This window comes from Bactrocera oleae, chromosome X, assembly GCF_042242935.1.
Source record: "Bactrocera oleae isolate idBacOlea1 chromosome X, idBacOlea1, whole genome shotgun sequence".
NCBI lineage: Eukaryota > Metazoa > Arthropoda > Insecta > Diptera > Tephritidae > Bactrocera > Bactrocera oleae.
This window is the reverse complement of record NC_091541.1, coordinates 24,383,910-24,401,383: the sequence shown is the minus strand read 5'-3', so window position 1 is coordinate 24,401,383 and position 17,474 is coordinate 24,383,910. Positions and strand designations below refer to the sequence as shown.

The 17,474-nt window shown below is 35.5% G+C and overlaps 1 protein-coding gene across 7 annotated transcripts in view; it reads right to left on the bottom strand.

The window, feature by feature from the left end:
* Asator (tau-tubulin kinase asator) overlaps positions 1-17,474 on the bottom strand; it is a 551,150-nt gene that overhangs the window by 257,622 nt on the left and 276,054 nt on the right. For all 7 annotated transcript variants that reach the window (XM_070112342.1, XM_070112345.1, XM_070112344.1 and 4 more), the window contains one exon: positions 15,205-15,349. In XM_070112342.1, coding sequence (XP_069968443.1) covers positions 15,205-15,349 — 145 coding nt within the window. The remainder of the gene's footprint in view (positions 1-15,204; positions 15,350-17,474) is intronic.

Below are 17,474 nucleotides of genomic sequence, written 5' to 3'. Positions count from 1 at the left end.
CCACTATACAAATCAAGCAACAATGATTGTATCAGGGTAAGACTTTGAGTTAATAATGCGTTTAAAATATGCCACCTTGTGATCAAAAATTATCTAAATAACTGAGGCAACAGTTCCTACTTCTAAATATTAAAATATATAAAGAAATCTCAAACGAGTATACTATTTGACTTTGCGAGAGTAAAAATGTGAACTTAGCCCTTCCTTACTTGTTTTATTTTAATATTAGCAATTTCAAGAATACTTGGATGCAGTCAAGAATTTTCCAGTTATTATTTGTTATTTTAAGTACAAAAACTATTTGTAGAGAGATTATGTATGTGATAACTTATGTATATACTGATAGTTTTCACTATGGTATTCTCTTAAGGCTTAAGTATTATATCTTGGCGTTGTTTATATGGGTGTATGTTATATAGGTATATAGATATTTGCTGATAGCGCAATAAATAATTATTTACGTTGCGGAATGTACATTATATAATAATAGTATAGAATTACGCCATTATACAATCAACTCTGTCACGCAGTGTGTATTTGCAGAATAATTGTAACTCCATTCTTTTACGTAGCAAGAAATATCGACTTTTTTTACCTTTTTATACTCTTGCAACCTGTTACTACAGAGTATAATAGTTTTGTTCACCTAACGGTTGTATGTATCTCCTGAGACTAATCGAGTTAGATATGAGGTTATCTTTATATATATATTTCTTGTGTGCGTGTGTATGTCACTGAACTCCTCTTAGACGGCTGGACCGATTTTGATGAAATTTTTTGTGTGAGTTCAAGGGGATTTGTGTATGTTTAGTTCACAATTTGGTCCACTGGAAAATGTTTATTCAACTAATTTTTCATTTATAAGTAGTTGTTAATTTTCAATTATTTTACATAGAATTCCGGCAGAAAAGTATATTTGAGCCTGGAAGATGGCGCTGAGATCAGATTCTAAGATAGCATAAGTATAGTTTAAACTATTAAGACTATAGACATGTGTATGGTGTATAGTGTCTAAACATTCATACTGCTATGCTACTCTATACGGAAATAGTGAATATACAAAACTAAGAAATATGTAAATAAATAAATAATAAATTTGTTTATATTTCTTGCTCTTTTTGCAGAAATAAAATGCTATGAAAAATACACAAGGATCAATGAGGATTAGTCATAAAAAAAATCAGGGCAACATTTTTGAAGCCACAATTTTGAGTGGAAAATTTCAAGGTGAAGTTGTACTTCTGATTATTTATTGATGATAGATTTAGAAAATCCGTGCTTTTCTCACGGCCAATTATACGTTGCGTGCTCGAGAGCAGGAAAACCATCGAATTTATTTGTTTATACCTCTCAAGGATTAACCAAAAATATTGTACATCCTATGGCGTTACGATAACTTCAGCTTTTGTAGATAATTAACTCTAAGAATAAATACCACTTATAGGATAGATTCAACCTTTTCACAATCAATTAAAACGACTTCAAGTTTTCATTCAATACAGCTTCTACAATTAACATCTCTGAAAGCATTTTAATATATGTACATATTGACACGCTATCGATTGGACGGATTGTGATAAATATATATGAATGACATTAGATATTGTATTAATTTTTTAATAAAAATTTTCATCAAAACGGTCTAATTGTTACAGCTAATATCAAAAAGTTTACATTTAAGTCGTGGGACAAGACAACGTCTGTCGGGCTTCTAGTATATATATAAATGATCAGAATGAAGAGACGAGTTGAAATTCGGGTGAGTGTCTGTCCGTCCGTGCAAGCTGTAACTTGAGTAAAAATTTAGACAATCAAGGTCATCTGTAGTTTAAAATTTTTGGAAAAATTGGCGTGGTCCCAGCCCCTAATGGATTTATCGTGCGTATCTCTTAAGCCGCTAAATCTGTAATAAAAAATTTACTGAGGACAAATGTTTTCAGAACCTCTATCGACACTGTGAAAATGGGTGAAATTTGGTGGCAACACCGCCCTACTCCCCATATAACAGTACTGTTAAAAGCTACTAAAAGGGCGATAAATCAAGCACTAAACAAGCCAGGGACAATAAATTTTATCTCTATGATGGTATGAGATGACTTTAAAGTCATCGCGTTCAAAATCAGACAGTGGGCGTGGCACCGCCCACTTTTAGGTGAAAACCCATATCTTGGGATCTGCTTGACCGTTTTCAACCAAATTCGGTAGATAACATTCTTCTCATATTTCTATGTTATAGTGCGAAAATCGTTGAAATCGGATTACAACTACGCCTATTTCCCATATAAAACCATTTTAAATTCCATCTGATTCTCTCACTTTTCATTATGCAAATCAAGCAATAATGATTGCATCGGGCGAAAACTTTGCGTGATTAATGCGTTTAAAGTATGCCACCATGTGACCAAAAATTGTCGAAATCGATTCAAAACTGTTCACGCCCCTAGGTACTGAATATGTGGACCCCAGTGGCTGTAGTTGACTACTTACCGAAAATATCGGTCAATGTGTAAGATATATAATTGAAATTGATATAATAAAATAAATAAATGAAATTCTCGATAATAGTATGTTTGTGTCAAAAAATGAGTTGAATCGGATCAATAATTCCTATAGCCCTCATATACCTAATATAAAGATTTTTGAACTTCCCGGTGACTTTATAACGCATATATCGGCCAATATGTGAGTTAACTCAATGAAAATAAGAGAGCGTGTTTTCCTTAGAACAAGTTATCTTTGTGCCTAAAATGGATGATCGAACATTCGTCTGACTTTACTCCATATGATTGGTGATGGTATATGAGGTACCTTAATGAAACAGTGGGAGCATTTTATTAGTCTGTGGCATGTTAGTAGTATGTGGTATTGGCAACAATTATTAAAATCGGGTTAATGCTACCCTCTACTACTTATAATACTTTTCGTTATCCTAACCAGTATTATGCCGAATATGTCGATCAGTGAGTATTAATATTTTTTTTATACTCTCGCAACATGTTTATATATAAAATTGATTCAAAATATGTCTCAATGCTCGAGTATAGCTGAGCAATGTCAAAATTAATATTCTCTGCCCTCAATATATATATTATTTCCGTTTTTCCACCTGATAATAAACCGTAACAAGCTTATAATATAAAATTTAGCCACTTTGGTCCAGTTAATATCACATTCATTCTTATATATTTCGCAGTTCAAGATGTGTTTTTTTAAATATAATTTTCGCTGACGCGAACTAATATATAGCAATAAAACTGAGACTAAGTTTATGGCCTTTAATATCAGTCAAGAAGATAGAGATATCAATATTGATTGTAATTTAATCCCGATTTCATTTAATAATGGATTTTAAATTCTTTCTGGCCTTTGATTCTTGCGAATTGCAAGAGTACAAAATTCTCGGTTCAGTCTTATCGGGGATATACTGACCCTAGCTCTGACCAAAATTCCAACTTCCATTTGGCTTTATATAAATGTAAAATATTAGATATACGATAGTTTAATGTCGATAATGTGTGAAATCGGTCCACGAATTTTCCCCCCAGTTTATATCTCATATAGCATGTTTGAGTTAAATATCTTCTTTTTGTTAAAATTAACATTTTGGAGAAACAAAAATAGTATTGACACAAAATAAATCTATGATCAATAACATAAGTTAATAAGATACCAAATAATAATCGAGTAATGAATGTTGAATTCTTTCGCAACATTTTTATACTTTCGCAACATGTTGCAACAGAGTATAGTTTTGTTCACCAAAGAGTTGTTTGCATCACCTAAAGTGATAGATATAGATTTCTATATACATATATTTCTTCTAATATTTGGTGATAATCAGTGGTTAGGTATATTTTCTCAGCCATCATGTTGAACTTATAACAAAATATACCCGACAACAATGTAAAACAGTTTCTTAGAGTGCTGGACTCAGTATAGAGCAAAAATATCTTTCTAGAAAAAATCGCGTGAAATAAATATTAGTAGTGTAGTATCAAAAGCGCTAAAGATCGTTTTTATGTGGTAATAGAACTTTAATATGAAGGTCATGAGTTGAGCCGTAAACTCAAGAACATTACATTTAAGTACTTTTTGAGATTTACCCAGCGCCGTTGGCAGCTTATAAAAGGTTTAGATATTAAGACTGCAAGAAAAAAATCTACATACCTGCTCTACATATGTGTATACCATACTTATTTATATGTAAGTTATTGTTAATTTAGCCTTTATGAGCAGACCTTTCAAAATAGGTACCATAGATGCCCTGTTTTAATAAGCGTTAGACAATAGCAATTTATATAATTTAGCAAACGTTATAAATAAATTTATTTAATTTTTGTAAAACTTATAACTCCACGTGTATAATAGATTTTTTTTTTAAATACAAGGTTTTAAAATAAAATCGAAATAGACGACCGTGGAAAAAAAGGCGGAACTTCAAAACGACTTCTCTGCTATCGCTTTCGAGTATAAAGAGGCCCGGCGCGATCCCCCTCTCTCCTTTTGTTCATGTTGGTGTGTAGAGTTGTTCTTCTGTGAGTGGGTGTATGCTGCTCCTTCCAGCAAAGTTGCCTGGTGTGTGGGTGTACTGATGTTTCCAGGTGTGGTGTGCCAGTGTTGTCGTGTGAGTGGTGTGTTGTGCGGTGTTGTTGACTGCATCATGGCTGCGGGATACTGAGGGCCTTGCGACAGGGCGTCTTGGGTTTCTGTGTAGCAAGGTATGATGCGGCCGGTCGCAGTGTTGGCAGACGATATCGGACACGCATTACTGCGTGACATGCGTCTGAGCCAAACAATTCAAACAATGCCCATGTGCCTGGGCCTCCTGCTGGCGTTGATTGGGTGTCATACCCTTAAAAATGGGGCAGTGCTACAGCCGGTGTGAACGGCAACAGAGCGGGCATCGGATTCGAGGTAGCTCCGAAACTAAAGTCGGCGTTGGGCGCATGGCACTTCGTGCAGCGGTCGGTGCAGTTGTTGCTGGTGTTGTTCGTGGCGCTGCTAAGGGGGTAGCCCCAGGCGTTGGTGTTACTGACATTTCAGCGTCCGTAACTACCTGTATGGAGAAAAGGGCGAGTTTAGATACGACTCAGTGATATAGATAATGGATGTCTTTTTATATGTAACCAACTTTATTTGGTTTGTGGGGGTCGTATTAGTCCACCCATTATTGTATTAGTATATATGATTGTAATTTATCATATTTGCGGTTTATTTCGGTTTTAGGTTGTGTGTACTTGTGTTTTCGCTATTATCTGCGATTGGTAGGAAGCTTAGTTTAACGAGACCGCGAACGGCTTCAATGCGAATTAATAATGTCGTAAATTCTTCATAATTAAATTTTTAGTTTCCAGGTACTTTTTTAAAGTGGGATTTGAAGCTTTTTACAGCTGATACCCATAAACCACCCATTTGAGGAGCGCTTGGAGGGATAAACTGCCAGTTAATACCTTGAGGAGCGTACTTCTCATCTCAGGTGGGACTTGTTTGACAAAAGTCATGAACTGTTTTTCTGTGGCTCTTTGAGCTCCTGTTTTGCCATTGCCGCTTATGAGTTTTGACGGAAAACCGCGTCGTCCGACGAAGCGAGCAAATGTCGCGAGAAAAGCCTCCTTTGTCAGATTCGTACATAGCTCGAGGTGCACTGCTTTTGTCGTAAAACAGACAAAGACAGCCACATAGCCTCTTATGAGGGTGGGAAAACTTAACATGGATGCCTTTATTTGAAAAGGCCCCGCAAAGGCGTCACCTGTAATAGTGAAAGGCAGAGCGTTCGCATCTTCTGCCTATGCATAGTGCAGATTTTGCACATAAAAATTCAGTTTTTTATTTTGGGCTAGAGTCTTGGAATATAATATAAAACTCTTGACAGACTATTTGTTGCAAGAGGTGATGTTCTGCGTGTAGCAATAACGCGTGGACATAGTTAAGGTATAAGGCGGCAAGTTGCGATTTCTCTGGGATAACTATGGGATGACGTTCGTTATACGTTAGGCTTGAATTGGCAAGCCGACCATTCGCACGAAGTAGACCTTTCGTGTCTATGAATGGATTTAGTACTAACAGTGAGCTCCTTTTATTAATCGGCTTCGAATCTCTTAGTATTTCTCGGCTGAAATAACGCGCTTGAGTAGATGCGATAAGAGCGACCTTTGCTTTTTGTAAGTGTAGGTGCGTCACTGCATCGCATTAGGTATATAATGACGTTACGCCCTTTAGTTTAATTTTAGTCGCTCTATTAACTTGAGCATGTAAGCGATTACCCTGAGTGCTTGGGGGTACGAGGAAAATCGCTCGAGAATGTCATTATCCTGCAATGTTGTGTGAAAAGAGTCCATTTTTCGACTTTCTGGGGCAATTATATTGCGCATGGGCGATTGTGGCCAAGAATCAGGCGATTCTGTTAGCCATCGGGGGCCATTCCACCAGAGGGTGGTGGTGACAAGGTGCGTGGGTTTGCACCCTCTTGTACCTAGATCAGCAGGATTGTCAGCACTGGCTACATATCGCCAAGTGGCTGATCCTTCTAGGTCAAGTATTTGAGACGTTCGATTGGAAATACACGTCTTCCATGCATGTGGTGGTTTTTCTAACCAGGCTAGTACAATTTCGGAATCAGACCATAGATATAATTTATATTGTGCCATGTTTAAATGCGTTTGTACGATGGACACTAGTTTGGCTAGTAATAGCGCTACACATAGTTCAAGTCGTGGTAGACTTATTGTTTTTAATAGAGCCACATTTGCTTTTGCTACTAGTAAGTGGCTTGTGGTCGCTTTGTATTTGAACATATATAGTTGCGCAATATGCCTTTTCAGAAGCGTCACAGAAGCCGTGTAGTTCAACTTTGTGCTCTGGGGCATAACGTACCCATCGTGGGATTTGTATCAGTGAGATATCATTTAGATTGCTCGCAAGCTGGGACCACTTTTCTAAACGAAGTGGTTTTACTTGTTGTCGGTTCCATCTAACCATAATTCTTGTATTAGAATTTTGGCTTGTATCATAAAAAGTTTTGCCACAGAGGATAGAATTTGTCGCTTTGGTATGACGGATAATGCAGATATTGACTCTGTCGTGTATGAAATTGGTCAGATATCGCATTCCATTGGATCCCCAGAGTTTTCGTTGTACTTTCTTGTTTGAATTTTAGGTAATTAGTATCTAACAAATTTTCATTTGGTATTTTTGTTAGAATATTAGGGTGGTTCGTCGTTATCTTTTCCGACGGAAACCCTGCGGTTTTGAGGGTTTATACAACTTGTGATAGTGACTCGTATGTTTGTGGAAGACTGTGACTTCCAGACAGGATATCGTCTACATACGTTTGTGTTTTTAGCACCTGGGTTGCCAGAGAAAATTCTGTTTTGGTGTTTTCTGCCAATTCGTGCAGTATTCGAATGGCTAGATATGGAGCACAGTTGACGTCAAAGGTAACTGTTTTTAATTTATAGTCGCGTAAGGGATTATTGGGGGATTTTCGGAAAATAATTCTCTGAAAATCCTGATCGTCTTTATGTACGACTATTTGCCTATACATTTTTTCTACGTCTCCGTTGAATACGTATTATCTGGTTAGAGCTTGGGTCCCGTAAATAGGATATCATTTAGGGAATTCCCCGAGCTAGTGGATCTTGATGTATTAAAGAAAACTCTTACTTTAGTTGTTTTTTTGTCTGGCTTTACCACTGCATGATGCGACAAGTGAAATGAGTAGTATTTGCCGTTGATGATTTTTTCGCATGGGCTTACTTCCTCCATGTGGTCTAAATGGAGGTATTCTTCCAACACACCACCATATTCTGGGTTAAGTTCGCCTTTTTTAAGTAATTTCTTTTCCATACTTTGAAACTGCTGTATTGCAAAGGTGCGAGAGTGACCTAAGGCGATTGCGTTTGGAAGGTGTTGTTTTAGTGGTAGTCGTACGCCATACCGACCATTATCTGATCTAGTAGTTGTGGCTTTGTGAAAGTCTTCACAATACTGATCTTCTGGGGTTGTAATTGAAATAGGGGGGAGTTCTTCTAACTCCCAAAATTTTTTCAACTGTGAATTGAGGTATTCGTTTGAGATTTCCTCAACTTGCGTTGTCATGGTGGAACTGGTTCCATAACTAGTCCACTTAGGAACCAACCGAAAATAGTATTTTGTACCAATAGTGTGTTTGAAATTTTCTCATTTTCTCCTCGAGTATTATCTGAGGTATGGGATCGCTGCCTAATAGAATGTCTATTTGAGCGAGCGTGTTGCAGTTGGGATTTGCAAATTTGAGGTGTCAAACCTTTGTCCAAAGCTTGCTATTTATATGATAGCTTGGTAGCATATTTGTTAGCTGCGGTAAGACTTTAGCTTCTGCTTTAATTCTCCTATCCGCTTTGGGGAAATTAAGGAAATGGGACAGATTTTATTAGAGTTTCGAACTACTCTTTCGCCCACTCCTATGATTTCAAAGTTGGCTTGTTTTGTTAAAAGTTGTTGCCTATTTTGTGCCCAAGACGCTATGAAAGATCGTTGTAATCCTTGGTCTATTAAGGCCTAAGTTTAAACAGTTCTCCTCGGTGTTCGATGGAGACGACTGCTGTGGGTAGTAGTACTCTACTTTGATTTTCGCTGTGTAGCGTTTGGGTTTTTATTGCCTTTAAGCAGCATGGTGCTTCTTGGCAATTTTCGGGATTTCGCACTTCAGGATTTGCTGTTGCACATAAACCCGTGGCTCTTTTCATATTTGCGCTGTTTGGAAGTGAGCTGGAAAATGTGCTAAAATGCAGCATTGAACGATGTCTTTTATGACAATAAACGCAATTAAATTTGCTTTCGCACTCTTTAAGTGTAAGCACATGTGACAGGCGGTTTGTACAAAGTCGTTTTGTTTTAACGAAATTATTTCGGTCGATAATATTCAATTTTTTGAATTTCTCGCAAGATTTGAGCTTTGTTTGTACTGTTCGGATGTGAACGTTTTTTTTCTGAAGAAGCTTCTATTCAAATTGTTGTTGCTACTGGCTTGGGGTCTTTGGAAGCTTCTATTTAGGTCGTGGTGAACTGTTTTCGTTTTGACCATTTTTATACTCTCGCAACCTGTTGCTACAGAGTATAACAGTTTTGTTCACCTAACGGTTGTTTGTATCACCTAAAACTAATCGAGTTAGATATAGGGTTATATATCCGTCCGTCTGTCCGTCCGTGCAAGCTGTAACTTGAGTAAAAATTGAGATATCTTTATGAAACTTGGTAGACATGTTTCTTGGTACCGTGAGACGGTTGGTATTCCAGATGGGCGTAATCGGACCCTTGCCACGCAAAAACAAATAAATTGCCATAACTAAGCTCCGCAATAAGATACAAGACTGTTATTTGCTACACAGGATCACATTAGGGAGGGGCATCTGCAGTTGAAATTTTTTTTTTTAAGTGGGCGTGGTCCCGCCTCTAATAGGTTTAATATGCATATATCCTAAACCGCTAAAGCTATAATAACAAAATTCACTGGAAGCAAATATTTTTAGCACTTCTATTGACGGTGTGAAAATAGTTGAAATCGGGTGGCAACTTCGCCCACTCCCCATATAACGGTACTGTCAAAAACTACTAAAAGCGCGATAAATCAAGCACTAAACACGCCAGAGACATTAAATTTTATCTCTGGGATGGTATGAGATGACTTTATAGGAACCGCCTTCAAAATTAGATAGTGGGCGTGGCACAGCCCACTTTTAGGTGAAAACCCATATCTTGGGATCTGCTTAAACGATTTCAACCAATTTCCAATAGGTACATAACGTTTCTTTTCATATTTCTATGTTATAGTGCGAAAATGGGCGAAATCGGACTACAACCACGCCTATTTCCCATATAACACCATTTTCAATCAACAATGATTATATCGGTGTAAAACTTTGCGTGAATAATACGTTTGTATGCCACCTTGTGACCAAAAATTGTCTAAATCGAACCAAAACTGTTCAAGCCCGTAAGTACTAAATATGTGAACCCCAGTGCCTATAGTTGACCTTCTACCGAAAATATCAGCCAATCCACAAAGAAATCTTAAACGAGTATACCATTTGACTTTGCGAGAGTATAAAATGTTCGGTTGCATCCGAACTTAGCCCTTCCTTACTTGTTTTATCTACCCTTTCTGCGATTTCGTATTGGGTTATTAAAAAGTCTTTCATCTGAGTCTTTCGAGATGAGAGCGATTGCTCCCACAAATGTAATGATTTTTCTGGTAAAGCGGCGGTGCATTTATTTACCAGTATTGGGTCCCAGCTGTCTCTGGGAATATTTTGTGTCGATAGAACCGACAAGCAATTGGAAACAGTGGATTGCAGTTTTATAAACTCTTCACTTGTTTCCTTTTGAATCTTAGGCAAGTTCATTAGTATCGTTACTTGCTTATCGACCAATATTTTTTCATTTTCACGTCTACATTTCAAAGCTTCCCAAGCCAAATTGAAATTATCTTCATTTAGTGCGAACAGTTTTACTATTACGCCTGACCTTTTGTTTTGTATCGGAGGTGATACAATTTTTGTGCATTTGATAATTTTGGGTGGTTCATGTAAACGGCTGTAAACATGTCCCGGAAGGACGGCCATTGTTCATAACCACCATGAAATATTTCTGTGTCACATGCGGGCACCTTGAGATGGATGCCTGAACTTGCCTCTTGAGTTTGTACTTGTGGCAGCTCTCCTCGCTGATGTGGAGTAGGTGCAATTGCTTTTATAAGCTTAAGTTGGTCGGAAATCATTGCTTTAGTTTCTTCGAACTGGTCTAAGCAGTTTTCATATTTGGCGTAAGCCGAGGACTTAAAATTTTTGGTTATTCTTAGGCGTCATATGAAGCTTGGAGACGTATCCAAAAATGGTCGAGATTTTCCTTTTAGATTCTTTTGAATCTGTGTTCATTTAAAAAAATGGAAAATTAATAAAATAAAATTTCTCAATATATAATAAAACAAGCGATACTTTGTAAATTAACACTGCAACCAATATTCTTTTACGTAAATACGAGTCTTAATTCGGATACAATGAACAAAGGTACGCGAATTTAATTTTTTTTGTATTAATACCGATTTGTATTTTTATTTGAGATATCAAATAAGTATTCGTATTATATTTTATTATTTGTAATAAATATAAAAGTTTATATTAAATTGTTTATTAATAACCACAATTATTTATTTTTAATAATTTTTTTTTTTTCCGCAAGTCCTATATGGTATACCTATAAGCGGATCAGTTTATATATATTGTATTAATGTACAAATGAGCGCTCGTGAAGAGATCACTTTATACAATACAGGGTATGCACGATTTGTTTGTGCTTTAAACTTCTGTATGCAATCCCGCTTGCTTACTGCAAGGGGTTTTGCCGAATAGATGCCGAAGTGGACTTTGAATATAATTTTGTTGTTGCTCAACCAATATACATATATGTATATATATATATATACAATATATAAATTATTTTTTTTGTATTTGTTATTAAACCGTTCTATATTTTGTGTTTTTGACCAAATTAAAATCTGTGTGAATTCCGTTTATCGTACTGTTTTAATTTGCGAAATGTTACGATTACTTTTTCGCACGATTGTACCCTATGTATTTAGGGTATACAGGCATAAGCACATTGTATACTATATGTAAATATGTATATTTATATGTATATGCGTATTATTTCCGAGGTGCGAATTAAGAGAGCAGAGAATTGCTAAATCGGTATTTGACCGACTGCACTTATGTATGTATAGATATGAGTGAATATGTTTATATATCTAAATTTGTGCGTAAGCAAATGAGCAGCTTCTTTAGCTTTCGCTTTCGCTTTGCTATTTTGCACTTAGGAATTAAGTGTGTATGTATAAGTTAACAAAATAAAAATTTTGTCACACAGTATACTGTGCTATGCTTAATAATTCTCAGGAATGCAGGTACAAAATTCGGCAAAATGTATCACGCCACCTTTACCGCTACCCACTACAAGAATGTCAAACTACAATTAAAGGATTTGAATGACGCTACTAGCACGACACTAACAGTGTGCGTCGTTGCTGACGTCTCGCGCTGCCGGTGCCGAAAATATTAACTTGGTGATTATTATAAGCTTAGAATTAAGTTTCACCTTTAATTCGGCTGTTAGTGGAGAAGGTACCCGTGATGAAGAAAAAAATAAATTAAATGTTTAACAAAAAATAAGTTAACTTATATAATGATTGTGAATATACGCGTATAATAGATATATATATAATATATATATGTATGTAAGTATGTTTACTCAAATTTGTCTATTTTCTCTCCTTTATTTTCTTTTATTGTATTTAAATTGTTATTTTGCCTTTGCTTCCTTGTTTTTATGCAGACCTGCTTATTGCTTTATTAAGCCTAAGGGGTCTGTCGGAAATTTTTGGCAAGTAAATGCTTGAAATTTTTTTTTTTTTTTATTTGGTAAATTGATGTGTTTTAACACAATGGTAAGCTTATAGGCATTGATTTCTTATGTATGTATTTGAGTTTATATATGTATTAATATACATTATACATATTGTACCAAACTGTTTTGCGTGATATCGGTATTTTCAGTTTTCCCGTAAAATAACCGTAAATTGAAACAGTTTGGTTTCCTACATACTACATACATATGTATATACCATATAATGGAAACGATACAACTCACTTTTCATTCCTCCAGGGGTTTTGGGGTGTAACATATATTTAATAAGTATTAAAGTGAGCCTATCTGTGGTTTAGAGTAATTTCCTTTGTGTTCCAGATTGTTGATATTATTAATTGTTGTAAAATTCGTGTCTTTTTGTTTGGATGTTATGTGCTTTTATCCTTTCTGTTTAAGTTCGCGCCCGTTTAAGTTTATTGTTAATTTTATTGTTACTTTCGCGCCCGCTTATATGGGTTATTTGGTTTTATTTCGCGCCCGCTTTGTTTTTTTTCACTTTATTTGTATTTGTTTGTTAAGTCACCTTGTTTGGTATGCGTTTTTAAGTGTCGTTTAAATATATATATGTTGCCCAAATAAAATAAAATTTTATAAACAATTTTTTTTGTTTGTTTTCCCTCAACAAAGTTAAAAAACCTTTGTTGCCGACCAAACGCACCAAATTTTGTACCGGTACATATGTATACCTTAATTAATTTGCTTTCTATAACTGCACTTGTTATATGTACATATAATGTATGTATAAATATGTACAATATATATATATTTTTATTTTTTGTAAATGCACTTCTTTTGTTTTTGCACTTCACGCCGGTTTTTATTTTCCGATACTTTTTTGTTTTGTTTTTTTTTCTTTTGTTTTTACTGTTTCACTGTACTTTGGTCACTTTCTATATAATATGTAATTTACTGGTTTTGTCAATGTTTTACTGCACTTTGTGTTTTGTAAAACTTATAACTCCACGTGTATATTAGAGTTTTTTTTAAATACAAGGTTTTAAAAAAAATCGAAATAGACGATCGTGGAAAAAAAGGCGGAACTTCAAAACGACTTCTCTGCTATCGCTTTCGAGTATAAAGAGGCCCAGTGCGTTCGCCCTCCCTCCTTTTGTTCATGTTGGTGTGTAGAGTTGTTCTCCTGTGTGTGGGTGTATGCTACTGCTTCCAGCAAGGTTGCCTTGGTGCGTGGTGTGTGGGTGAACTGATGTTTCCAGGTGTGGTGTGCCAGTGTTGTCTTATAAGTGCAGTGTTGTGTTGTCGTGTGAGTGGTGTGTTGTGTGGTGTTGTTGACTGCATAAGGCCGGGAAGCTAAACTCATTTAGCCATATGGGTATATAAAAGTACGTAGGCTGTGTGTAAAAAAATATACCATAACAAAACTATTATACTCTGTAGCAACATGTTCAAGAGTATAATAAATATCAGTACACTGTGTTGGTAGTTTCAGTTACACTAGATTTCTTGACCAGCCAAGTGCTTTATTCAAACTTGGCAACAATTCTGTGGATTAAATTTTTGGTTTGATAGCACGATCAAAAAAGCCTCATCCTCTAAAAAGTTCTTGGACACCAATTGAAAAAGTTCTAAAATGTTTTCAATATAAAATAAATGAACAAATTTCAATTGAAAGAAATCAGTTTCCAGTTGTTCCGGCTGAGGGAATAACTATTCATAAAAGCCAGGACGCCACATATAATAAAGTTGTAGTTCATACTCGACCCAGAATACCTAGAACTTCAATATATGTCGCTTGTAGTCGAGTTACTTCTGCAGAACGTCTATTCATCATAGGAAATTTTATTCCTTCTAACAAGTTTTCTGAATTGGATCCTGTATTTTTCCTGCATTATAACATATGCAAAGCATAGCATTGCTAGCTCTATTGAGTCAAAGGCTGTAAAGAAAATTTACTAAAGCCGCAAAGTTTTAGAAGGTTTTGTTTAAATGTTTCAACATTAATATTCTGGTTCTATACAGAAATTCAGCTTTCTCTGTCAGGCATTTAACTGTAGAACTTCAGGAAGTCCTTATTTCTGAGTTATGCAATCAAAATGTGCTAATTGTTGGAGATTTTATTTATGTTTGTTTAATGTCTACAGGGACTACAGTAAGAAATCTGCTTCAAGAAAAAACTTTAGTTCCCTCCTTGGTGTAGAATATTCAACTACACCTGCCGGTACACAAATTGATTGGGCAGTTTTAAACATGAATACTTCCCATGTTAATGCAATTACTTTTGAGACAGTACACAGCTACCATGACAGTATTTGTGTCTCTATTTCGAACTAAAGTTTTCAGACTCAGTGCCATAGTTCTTCATTTTTTTTAATGTAATCGAATTATAATGATATAGCAATTTGGACAATAGCTTTTAAGACAACTTTAAGATAAATATGTAAATAATCTAATTAAGAAAATTTGAAATTATATGTATAATTTGTTATTATAGAAGACATTATTGCATAAATATATGATAGAAATTAAATAGTATAAGGAGAAAAAAAAATATATTTTGGATATTTGTATAAGAATCTCTATAAAAAATTATGTTTAATATTGTTAGTATTATAAACAAATTAATATAATAACATAGATTTTAAAGTTGTTAATATTTATTATTTTTAAGCTAAACGTGTATAATAATATCGATAAAATAAATAAAAAAATGTTATTCATTGTCAAAAACCGATTTCTGTTCATACAAAAATTCAGGATTCATTATAACTATATGTATAAAACGCTTACTGTGCTATCGAACGCAGCCTGATGTATAATTGGAGGCTTTAAGTCTTTACGCAGTACAGTGCACATAACAGGATCTGACCAGCAACGAGGAATAATGTCCCTTAACGTTGAATCGATCTTAACTTCAGTGATATTTAAGTTGCACCTGAATAAACGGTAAATAATATTATTTATGTTAATGCTTATTTATGTTCATGAATTTATATATGTTATAAGGATTTATATATATAGTTTGTATAAATAAGCGGAGATTTCTTCCAATATGACATCGACTATAATCTGACAGCCATTCCGACATGTGTTATATATTATTACTAACGCAACCACTCAAATGTCTGTCCCGCCAGTACGGCTGGTATAAATTAGTGCGTTTTCTCTAGGGATTTTAAATCTTAAAAGTAACTAGTGAATTCATGGCACAGAGGTAAATTAAGCGGATCAGTAGTACCTGAGAGAGAATGAGAGAAAAGAGAACATGATCTACAATACGCAGGAAAACATCAACCGTGTTTGTATTGTTTAACCCCGTGAGACGTGTTTGGCTAAGAAAAAGACAAACATTTATTCAAAGGAATTTTTAGTACCCCCAAAAGGTGTATATATTTTTTCTCTACAGAAAACCTGAACGCCGCTAGAATGATAAAATTAAAAAAAACGGTTTTTGAAGTCAGCTGAAAATGTTTTTGTGTAAAAATACAATGGTCCGAAACATTTATAGCAGTAGACTCTGTACTCAATGGAAACAAGAAAACCATATTGTTACTTCAGATTTACCCCTGCGGGCAGGGAATAGAATATGCCCGCGGCAAGGCATGCCTGTCGTAAAAGGCGACTAAAAGCCAATATGCACTATGACTGTTATTATATTCTTTGCCCAGTAATATCAGCATAGTATATGGAGTGATAGTGCTATAATACTCAGCTTGAACTGATATTAGAAACACTTTAAATGAAAAAGCGAATAAAAAGACATTTGAAGTTCAAGCGACAAATGTCACCAGTCATTTGAGTAATGGGTAGCTCAACTGGCAGTAGTTTAGGCTACGCAGTCTGACCGGAGACTTTCCGGTACCACGGGGAGCAGAAAGCCCTTGGACTTCTGTTCAATCTGCTCATTGGGTTCGGCCCTTTGGGGAGTATCGTGGTGGCTGTGGTTTAAACCTAAATGCTGGAAGAACTGAATTTTCAGTTCGAAAAAAGAAGTTACACAAGTAACTGGGTGCCGTACCCGAAAACGGAAGAGGTTTTAGGTCGGCCTCGAATCATACCAAGATGGTAGTGTGGACCCAGACACACTGCCACTGGTATCCAAATAAATACTTGCATAAGCTCGTATTGTTTGGGGCGCTGATCAACGCATTGTATTGATCCGTTGTGTTTTGAACACCGTAAGGTAAGGCCGTCGCCGGCAGGTACTCACGTAAATCTACAACGAAAGTTGTTACTTCAGATTGGCCATCATAGTCACCAGACGCCAATATAATAGAGAATGTTTGGACTTTACTGAAAAACAAAGTAACAAGAGCACATTTAATGTCAGCAATGTTTAATTTAGCTACTCCGGAATACTTGGAGGTACAAGTTGCCATCAAAAATGTTGAGCCATAATGAATAACGCGGGAGATTGGATCCAACTAGCTATAACAAAACAATGTATTTTCTATAACTACAAAATTTTTCCCAATAAACTCTATCTACAATTTGGAAAAGGAAAACGAGAGCTGATATTAAGCACAAATTTACATGAAATTCAAGTTTGAAATAAATGAATAAATTACAAAATTCTTAGTTGATAACATGTAACATTTAATTTTTTAAACGAGGCAGGTGGGATGGATAACTTAATAATGTCTAATTATTTAATTCAATTAATTTAATTAAGCTCTAAAAGATGCACTAGATTCCTTGTTACCTCATCGCTAACTAATACAAAGATTCGACGTTTTCCGACACGCTAGCATTCAACTAATTTTTGTCATAAATTGTATTACAAAGTTTGAAATGCATACAGGTAAGACAAATTCGCAGAAAAAAGAAATTTTCCATTCTAATTTATATGCAGTGTCAACTCATACCATAGATGTTTTCTATATATAATTACGCTAACAAAATTGTTGACTGTGTTGCCGATGACATACATATATGGACAAAATTTATACCGTTGGAAAGGAGAAGACGTGCGACCGTTCCCACGATAGTCGGGTCTACAAGTCAGTTGAAAACTTTCTACTCTCGAAATGAAAAAAATACTGTTTTTGGTACGAATTATT